We start from the raw sequence: 9666 nt of genomic DNA on the forward strand, positions 1-9666 counted from the left end.
ACTTGTGATTTAATAATTTGTGAATAATGTGTCACCTGCAAATTTGATCACTTCAGTCATCATTCCTCTTTCCAAATCATTTATAAATATATTTAAAAGCATTGATCCAAGTACAGATCCCCGAGGCACTCCACTGTTTACCTTTCTCCACTGAGAAAACTGACCATTTAATCCTACTCTCTGTTTCCTGTCTTTTAACCAGTTTGCAATCCACAAAAGTTCATTGCCTCTTAGACCAGGACTTTTTATTTTTTATATGAGCCTCTCATGTGGGACTCTGTCAAACCTGTATGCAACTCCACTGACAGTTTCAACAACTTGAAGGTGTGCCATGAAATAAAAAAGGTTGAGAAGCACTGCTTTAGGTGGAACACCCTCACTGCAAAGTTTTAAAACATGCCCTCAGCAACAACCCCGGGTCACACCCTTCTCCTACCAGGACTATCACTTAGGAACCCAGCAGGTGGAATACCATTATAAGAACAAAAGAAGTTGCCATACTGGGTCAGAACAAGGGTCCATCAAGCCCAGCATCCTGTTTCCAACAGTGGCCAATCCAGGTTACAAGTACCTGGCAAATACCCAAACACTATTAAATAGATCCCATGCTACTAATGCCAGTAATAACAGTGGCTATTCTCTTAAATCAACTTCTCTTCCAGGGACTTATCCAAACCTTTTTTATACCCAGCTGCACTAACTGCAGCCCTAAACACATCCTCCGGCCATGTGGTTATTTCCTTGAATGTTTGCAGCAATTACAATCCCGCACTTTGAAAACGAGATCGAAAACGCCGGGGCTCCGCAGCCTCTTGCTCTCTCTCTCTCTCTCATCACCGCCTCGCTGCATCTGTGCCTAACTGTGCACAGATGTGCAGGCTCTCAGTCAGTGCTCGCCAGGCAAGCCTCCACGTCCAGCTGATACTTTGCGTACGAAGTGGGGACAGTCGGAGTCTGAACTGAGCATTGAGGGATATAAACCCGCTAGCCACAGGCTAACCGTACACCGACGGGGCGAGGCTACAAAATGCATGAAGGACGTCAGCTCTGGAAGCGATCGCGTGCACAGCGCGCTCGCTAACCGGTCTGGGTCCACATCACCCTTATTGGGACAGGAAGGGAAGGCGCAGAGACGCTCGCGGCTCCTCCAGTCACGATCACCGCCATGCGGTCTAAGCGCAGGGATTGCACGTTCTGCCTCTCCCCTTCCTCCTCGCCCGATACGCCGGCCCCTTCGCTTACCTGCCCGGACGCAGAAAACGTGAGGACAGTCACATTCCGACGCCCCCTTTTCTATAATCATCTGTGCCTGTGCGCCTGCGCCCTGCCGTCGCAGCCTCCTCAAGGCTTGGGCTGTCCTCTGACACCCCCACCCCGATCGGCAGGACAGGAGAGGCTAGTCCTGGTGTTGGCGGATGGCATGCATGGATTGGGGGTGCTGATTTTTCCTACTGATTTCTCTAAAATAAATTAGAACTCCCTATGCAAGCATGCCATGGGTGAACACCAGGACTGGATCAACCTGTTTGACTGACCTGGTTGCAAGCCTACTGCCTCGAACTCAGCCTAAGCCCAGACCCCTGTCCAGCCGCACGCACAGACCCCCAAATCGCCAGTTTTAGTCCTAGCACTAGTCTGGCACACTGACCCCAAATTGACAGCATCTGCTCAAGCAGCAGGCACTCAGCACAAATCACTAGAATTGATCCCAGCACCAGCCTCAGACAACAATCCCAAATCGCCAGCACCAGATTCGGCCACTGACCCCCAAATCGCCAGCACCAGATTCGGCCCCTGACCCCAAATCACCAGTGTCAGCCCCAGCACTGCACCCAACATCGGCTTCAAGCCCTAACCTCAAATCACCAGTGTCAGTCTTAAGCACCGACCCTCCCAAATCACCTGTGTCAGCCCCAGCTGTGCAAGCTTCAGCCAGGAATCACAAATCACCAGCATCAGCTTTGGGCACTGACGCCAGCCTCAGCCCTAATCAGTCCCAACACCACAGCCAACATCAGCCTGGGGTAGGAACCTCAGAATCATCAGTCACAGAGCCCCAGCACTAGTCTCAGGCACTGACCAGAAAGCACCAGCATCAGCCCCAGCCAAAAGCCATAAAAAAGGTAACTATAGGCCAGCTAATCTGATCTCAGTGGAGGATAAACTGATTGCCTGTCTATTAAAGAATAGTAGTATATCTTGAATCCAGCAGGTCACAACAGGGGTTAATTTGTAGACAAAAAGGAAGTGTAACTGTGGCGGGGTTGACATGGGTGGGGCCAGGACCAGGTTTGACCTGTGCAAAGGGGCGGGGCCTGGAGCAGGTGTGACCTCCCTGGCTCTCACATACTTATACCTGAATCAAAGGCATGTGGCTGCCCTTGTCTCAGGGTAAGCAGCTCTGCTTCCTCCATGCGGCTACTGAGGCTGTTCTGTTTCCTCAGGAGAGGCAGAACTGATATACACTGCCAGCTCTGCTCTACTTTCTCGGGACCCAAAACAAGGCTGCAGAATGCCAGGTTGTCGCCTTAACAATTGGCACTACTGCTCACAACTTTCAAACTTGTGCTAATTCAAATCTTTTTTTTGTGTGTGTGTGTGTCTGTTTTTTGCTCTGCAGTGTCTGTTTCAGTATCACCCCTTCCCCTTCTTTCCCCTGCAATATAAGAGGAGATGTGGGAGGGAGGGGCTGGATTAGAGAACAGTGTGGCTGTTCCCGTCTTTGTGTGCTTCAGGCTCAGCCCCTCTTCTTCCCTTACCTGCTGGTCTGCCTCTTAAGCCTGAAAAGAAGTGCGGGAACTTTGCTTCGCCCCATTCCCCCACAAATTAGAGCATGGTGTAACCAAAAGAAGATCCGGTCAAACAAATATGATACAATTCTTTAACTGGGTGATCAAAATAATAGATCAGGGTGAGCACTGCATGTGGTTGGTGTATTTAAATCTCAGCAAAGCTTTTGACACAGATCAAAATAGAGGACTGATAAGCAACCTAAACAGCCTACGGGTAGGACCAAAGCTGGCTAACTGGCTTAGAAACTGGTTGAGTGCTGGAGAACGGAGGCAGAGATAAATGGAGTTCATGTCATTAGTGGAGCGCCTCAGGGATCAATCCTGTGGCTGGTTCTGTTCAAGAGTTTCAAAAGTGATATTGGCCCACACCGCCCATCATATAACCTCTGGCTCTCTGTAACCTTCCCTGCCTTTACTACCTCTGGATCTCTCTCATGCACACTCTCCATCACAGCCTCTGCCTAGCTTTTAACCCCTTTCAATCACCACCTCTGGCTTTCTTTGACATCTCCCCTGCTGAGCTCTCTCTCAGAAAAAAAAAACCCTAGCTTTCTTTCACCCTTACGCTCCCTGACCACCAGTTCCCATTCCCTCTCCAGTTCTTGTGCCCCTGCATTTCTCCACCACACTCTTTCATATACAAGAACCCCCCCCCCCCCCCCCTCCCCTGGATATGGTTCTCATGCATTCCCTGCTCTGGCCTAAGTTTGCATTACTGACTTCAGGGTGATGGGGCAGAGAATGCATTACCCCTCCTCATGCTGTCCTCAGTATTCAACCTTCTCTTCACCTTCCCAGCATTTACTCCCCCTTTTGTGCCACCCCCGCAGGCATTCATCCCCTCCTCATTTCCTCAAAATTCACCCCTTCTCGCACCAACCCCCAGGCATTCACCCTTTTCTCACCTCTGCCAAAATTCACCCCCTCTTACAGTGACCCGATTCCCTCCCCCCCCCCCCCCCCCCCCCCCCCCAAGGCATCCTTTTCTCCCTTCTCACTCTATTTTTATTCATCTCCTCTCCTTCCCCACAAATTACAATAGTGGGGCCTGGAGCTATTTCTGCTCCAGCCCTTTCCTTCACCCCCCCCCCCCTCCCCCATCTCTGCTGGCTACAGGTAGCCCCTGGAAGTGAAAGGAGAGGACGGGCAGGAACTGTCACAGCTGGACAAATGAAAGCTCCTTGCTCCCTGCTCCAGTCCCTACTCTTCTGTCATTCTCCCCCACCCCCCAGATGCTGCTTTTTAACATGGAGACAAAAGAGGGAGGGGATGGAGCAGGAGAATAGGGGGCTCCAGCTTTACTCACCCCACTGCTGTACCTGCAACACAGGAGTGGAGGAACGGAACCAAGAGGAGGGGGAGGGGCTGGATTAGGAAGCACAGTGGCTTTGCTCTGCCAGCTCCAGGCTCACCCCCTCCTCTGCTGTTCCCTACCCAGGACAGGAGAGGACGTACTTGATTACTGGTAGATCTTGAAACCCCTATGCGTGCCAAAGCCGGGAGATATGTATGTGACTCAGTGCGGCATGCGCCGCACGGATTTTAAAACCTGCGCAGGTAGGCGTGCATTTCCTGGGACGCGTACAAGCAATTTTTTCCCCAAAAGGGGCGAGACGGAACAGCACCATGAAGTCTGCGCTTCAGCCTCTACATGCACAAGCGCGCACTGGGGTCTCCTACCGCGTAACTTTACTTCTGCCGTGGACGGCGTGTAAGTTGTAAAATAAAAGAAATAGGTTAGTCAGAGGGGTTTTAAGGCTCAGGGCTACTGGGTAAAAGGGAGGCAAGTTAGCTCAGGGGGTTAGGAAGTCCTCTTCTTTACTGGGGTGAACTGGAAACAAACTGTGTAAAGAGGTAATTGCATCAGTGCGCGCCTATTAAAACCCCCCACATACGTGAGCAAGGTGGCACTACTTGTGCACACATGTGCACGCCAATATTAAATCATGCCTGCATGGACACGCGAATAGCTGATTTAAAAAAATGCATGCATATATGTGGGTATATGCACATATGTTTTAAAATCACTGCTTCCATGGTCGTGCCCGCACGCGGCTCTTAAAATCTACTTCTTAGTGATTAAAGTATCTGTTTTGCTTTTCTTTGCTCTATGCACTCTCTACTTCAGTCTCACCCCTCCCTTCCAGTTCCCTTCAAACTGACTGGGAAGCAAGGAGCAATGGCAGGAAGCAGAGGGCTGTTCTCTGCTGTTTTGAGATTTGGAGTAGTGGCCAATAGAGTCAGGGCACATGCCTTTGACTGCCACCATTAGGGCACAAGAAGGAATCGCCTACTGCAAACCTGTTGAGAAGCACTGCCCCAGAGGAGAGGAGAGAAAGGGGGGTTATGACAGAGACATTAAAATACCACAAAGGTATTTAAATATATGAGAAAAAAAGCATTTTTCAGTGGAAAAGAAGTTCTAGAACAAGAGCTCATGATAGGAGGTTCAAAGGGGGCAGACTCAAGTGTAACACTGGATAATATTTCTTGAAAGGGGCGGAGTTGCATGGAAGAGCCTCCCAGTGGAAGTGGCAGAAGGAAAAACAGTAAACAGAATTGCAGAAAGCACAGAGGATCCTTAGGTATGAAGAAGTGAATGGAAAGCCAGAGATGAAGTAGGAAGAAAATTGGGCAGACTAGATGGGTCTCACAGTCCTTATCTGCTCTCATATGTTTCACCGCACCCAGTCCACAGCATCAGCCTCAGTCACCAACCCCAAAACACTGGCATCAGACCCAACTAGACCCCAACATAATACCCAGCCCAGAGAGTCAGAAATCCTAAAACATGGGAATCAGCCTCAGGCTCCAGTTGCACAATATCAGCAGCAGCTCCCAACATAAGCCTCAGACTCCAATCCCAAGCCACCAGCACCAGCCTCAGTTCCTCATCCACCACAAGGATCACCATTAAACACTAGTTCAGAACTACAGTGTCTGCCCCTGCCTAAAGCATCAGAATTCCAGCATTTTGCCTGCCCTCAGCCCCACCTTCAACTCCAACTTCATTCCCACCTCTCAGCCTTACCCAGACCCAGCTTCAACCTCAACATTAGTCCCATCTCTAAACTCCTAGTATTACCCATGGCTTTTAGCATCAGTGCAAACACAGAGCCAAGCCCACATCCATTCTTTCTCCCCTCCTTTTTCTGTCCATTGGGGAGGGAAGTAGAGGAAGTGACCCAGTCTTTCAGTCATGCCACATGGATTCTAAATGGAAAAATACAATCCAGTTGTCATTGTTTCACCTGCTATGCAAGCTCCCCACCAGTAGAGGTCTTCGGCAAGTCCCACTCCCAGCAGCGCAAGTTACCTCCTCACTGATCATTTGGTGCCTCAACCCTGGGCCTGCTTAATCCAGCCTGACCAATCCCTTGGTGCATCTTCATTGAGTTACCTTGGCTCCTTGATCTGGCCACCTCCTTCTTGCTATTCTACCTTTCCTTGTGGCCTATTCAGGCCTTCTGCCTTGTGGCTTACCCAAGTCTTCTGCCTTGCCTTGTGACCTCTCTTGGCCTCTTACCTTACTCTGTGGCCTTTCTTGGCTCCATGTCCTATTTGGTAGCCTTCCAAGCTTCCTGGCCTTGCTCTGTGGCCTCCTGGACTTCTCTGTCCTGCCTTGCAGGCTCCAGACCTACTACAGTTATCTTGCCTAGTCTCGTGCCTGTTGGGCTTTCTTGTTTCCTGTTGCCTGTCCAGTCCTGACCTTGTCCAGTCTTGTCCTTGCCCTCAACTCCAATCTTATCTCCATCCCAGCCAATACCTGGTTTCAGCTTCCAGCCAATACCCTGACCCAGCTCCCAACCAGTACCCAGACCCAGCTCCCAACCAGTACCCAGACCCAGCTCCCAGCCAGTACCCAGACCCAGCTCCCAACCAGTACCTGGAGTCAGTTCCCAGCCTGTGCCTGATTCCAGCTATGATGTTCAGCGGGAGCCAAATCCTACTGGACCCCAGAGCCCAAGGGTTCAACCTGTGGGGGGGGGGGGGCTGTTTAGGCAGAAGACCAGCTCCAGTCCTGCCCTGCGGTCCTGCACCGCGTCTGCAGGGGTGCTCCCTGATTCCAGCTTGCCAGACCGTGACACCAATGAAATCACTCTAGAAAGCGCAGAAAGTAAATAAATATACTAAACAATGAATGCATAAAGAGTAATGTTAAACAATATTTTTGCACAGAAAAGTTGGTGAGCGGATGGATGGTAGGGGAGGTAGTAGAGGCAAACATGGTAATGGAATTCAGGACATTCTGGGACAAGCACAGATGATCCTTACGTATGAAGATGTGAAGGCAAAGCCTGTAGTGTTTGCAGTACTGCATGAGGAACGGAGAACGGGCAGACTAGGTGAGCCTGGCGGTCTTTATCTGCTGTCACATTTTGTTTCTGTGAATCTCATACAGCAGAGGACTGCACAATCTTCCAAATGTGGGAAGGATAGCCCTTCTTAGACTAGAAATAGGACCATTTTTACTCTCAGGATTTCGTCTGAAAAGTTCGTCTAGGCCAACGCATTTAACTGTGGGTTAGGACATTTCTCTCTTCTCCAGTCCCACCCCACAGCTTCCAGACCTTGGCAACATTACTACATATGCAGAATAGAACTAACAAAATTCACAACATTTGTTGGCCCAGAACATGTTCAAACAGCAGTGATGGCTAGATTCTTCAAAATACTACGTTTGCCAGCTAGTATGGCGATTGCTTTCCTTTTTTGATCTCATTGCAAGGCCTCCTTTCTTTTTGGTCTGTATATATTTTGCTTCTTATATTCTTATATGTCTAGAGAATAAAAGATGCGTACCTCTAACAAACGCCATGCTTCCTGTGTTTAGAATCTCTGTCCCTAGGGCCACCCTTCAGGGATGTGTGCCGGCTTCATCTTTACTTGTATCAGTGTGATGCCTGCATGAGCACTGCCACCCTTCCCCCAAGCCTGAGTCACAATGGTGGGAGTGGCCAAGGAGTAGGAGGAGCTTTCAACAACTTTATATAGAGAGGCTGGAAACAGGCCAGAGAAAGGCAACCAAAATGGTGCAGGGTTTGTACAAAAAGCTTTATGAGATGCGGCTGAAGGACCTCTATATGTATAGACCTAGAAAGAGGGGCGAGATGGGGGTGGTATATGATCTAGACATTTAAGTACTTGAAAGTTAATGTAAATCAGTTATTTACTCTCTCAGATAATAGAAGGACCAGAGGGCACTCACTCCATGAAGTTAGCAAGTAGCTCATTTAAAACAAATCGAAGAAAATTCTTTTTCACTCAGCGCATAGTTAAACTCCGGAATTCATTGCCAGAGGTTGTGGTTTCAGCAGTTAGTGTTACTGGGTTTAAAAAAGGTTTGGATAAGTTCCTAGAGGATAAATCCATAAACTGCTATTACAGTAATTAATAAGCAATAGTAGCTTGTGATCTATCTAACGTTTGGGTACTTGCCAGTACATGTGACTTGGATTGGTCACTGTTGGAGATAGGATACTGGGCTTGATGGACCCTTGGTCTGACCCAGTATGGCATTTCTTATGTTCTTATGTAAAGCTCTTCATAATGCACAAGAAGCCAAGCTTTTCAATGGAAAGTAAGTTGTAGAACTAGGGGTCATGATACGAAGCTCCCAGTGGGTAAACTCAGGAACATCACCAGGCAATATTTTTTCACAGAGAGGTTGGTGGATGCCTGGAATGCCCTCCCAGAGGAGGTGGTGGAGGCAAAAACCAGTAACGGAATTTTAAAAAGTGTGGGATAAATAGAGGATCCCTAGTCTCAAGAGAATGGTGATGAAGCAGTGATAAGATTGCAAAGTGGGGTAAACCCACACAGAGTGGCAGTGACAACCCGAAAAGACATGTGGAAGAAGGGAGGGTGGCTGTCGAGTTCCATGTGGGAACTTGTATGCACATCTACCCAAAGTGGACCAGTCACTGCTGGGCAGACTGGATGGTCCATTTTGGTCTTTTTCAGCTATCATTTACTATGAAATGCTTGAACAGTATAGTATCTCCTCAGGGATGAAATATAAATCAGAAAAGAAAAAGGAGATTTTCTTTCACCCTGCATTTTCCTCCTGCTCCAGAAGCAGGTCTGGAATCTAGCGCAGTGAGCCTTCATTCACAGCTACCCAAGGGATTGTCCCTCTGGTTTATATCTCACGGGGGACATGAAGCAGGGCTCCTTCCACCAGGCATCACCAGTACACAATGTCTGTGACTGCACCTGCCCAGGGGGCTGTGAATTCTGCCTCTGTGGCATCCCCTGCCCCGGCCAACCCAAGGAGCGGAAGACCTGAGCTGTGAATCAAACCCAGGTTCCCAGGGGCGATTCTATAATGAGGCAGGGTGAGGCAGCTGCCTCAAGCAGCAAAATTTTGAGGGGGCAAAAAGCGCCCCCCAAAACACTCCTGCACAGCCACCTCATCTTACATTGAAGCCCAACATTAGCAGAGCCCAGCACAGCTTCAATGACCTGCCCACGGGGTTCCCAACCTCCACAGGCTGAAGAAAGAAAAATCGCGGCAGTGCAGCTGTGGTGACTGTCCATGGGATTCCCCCCCCCCCCCCCCGTAGCAGGTATAACTCTGCAAAGAGGTGGTAACAGCGAGGCAAAGCACAAGTAGTGAAAGGGAGGGGAAGTGAGGCAGAGAGAGAGAGAGAAGCCACCTACCGCCCACTCATGCCATATCTCTTTCTTTTCCTTTCCCTTTCCTTCCCTCTCTTCAGGGAGGGGAAAGGGAGGGAGAGCTGAGCTGAGCGAGTGAAAGGGGAAGCAGGGTCAGTGAGAGGGGAAGGGAGGGAAGAGAATGGGGGGTGAGTGAGAGGGCAGGGACGGTGGTTACTGGGAAATGGGAAGGAAGAAAAAAGGGGCAAAGTGAGGG

At 49.5% G+C, this 9666-nt stretch overlaps 1 protein-coding gene across 6 annotated transcripts in view; it reads right to left on the reverse strand.

Annotated features, from left to right (window-relative positions):
• Nucleotides 1-7727, reverse strand: part of ACSL1 (acyl-CoA synthetase long chain family member 1) — a 292962-nt gene extending 285235 nt beyond the window's left edge. For 2 of the 6 annotated variants that reach the window (XM_029585638.1, XM_029585576.1), the window contains exon 1: nt 773-849. In XM_029585638.1, coding sequence (XP_029441498.1) covers nt 773-834 — 62 coding nt within the window. In that variant the 5' untranslated portion in view covers nt 835-849. Of the gene's footprint in view, nt 1-772; nt 850-1082; nt 1184-1242; nt 1352-1765; nt 1839-7595 lie in introns of those variants that run through there. The other 4 variants (XM_029585776.1, XM_029585969.1, XM_029585859.1 and 1 more) reach the window with 4 other exon arrangements.
• Nucleotides 7728-9666: the final 1939 nt, after the last annotated feature.

This window comes from Rhinatrema bivittatum, chromosome 1 (genome assembly GCF_901001135.1).
Source record: "Rhinatrema bivittatum chromosome 1, aRhiBiv1.1, whole genome shotgun sequence".
NCBI lineage: Eukaryota > Metazoa > Chordata > Amphibia > Gymnophiona > Rhinatrematidae > Rhinatrema > Rhinatrema bivittatum.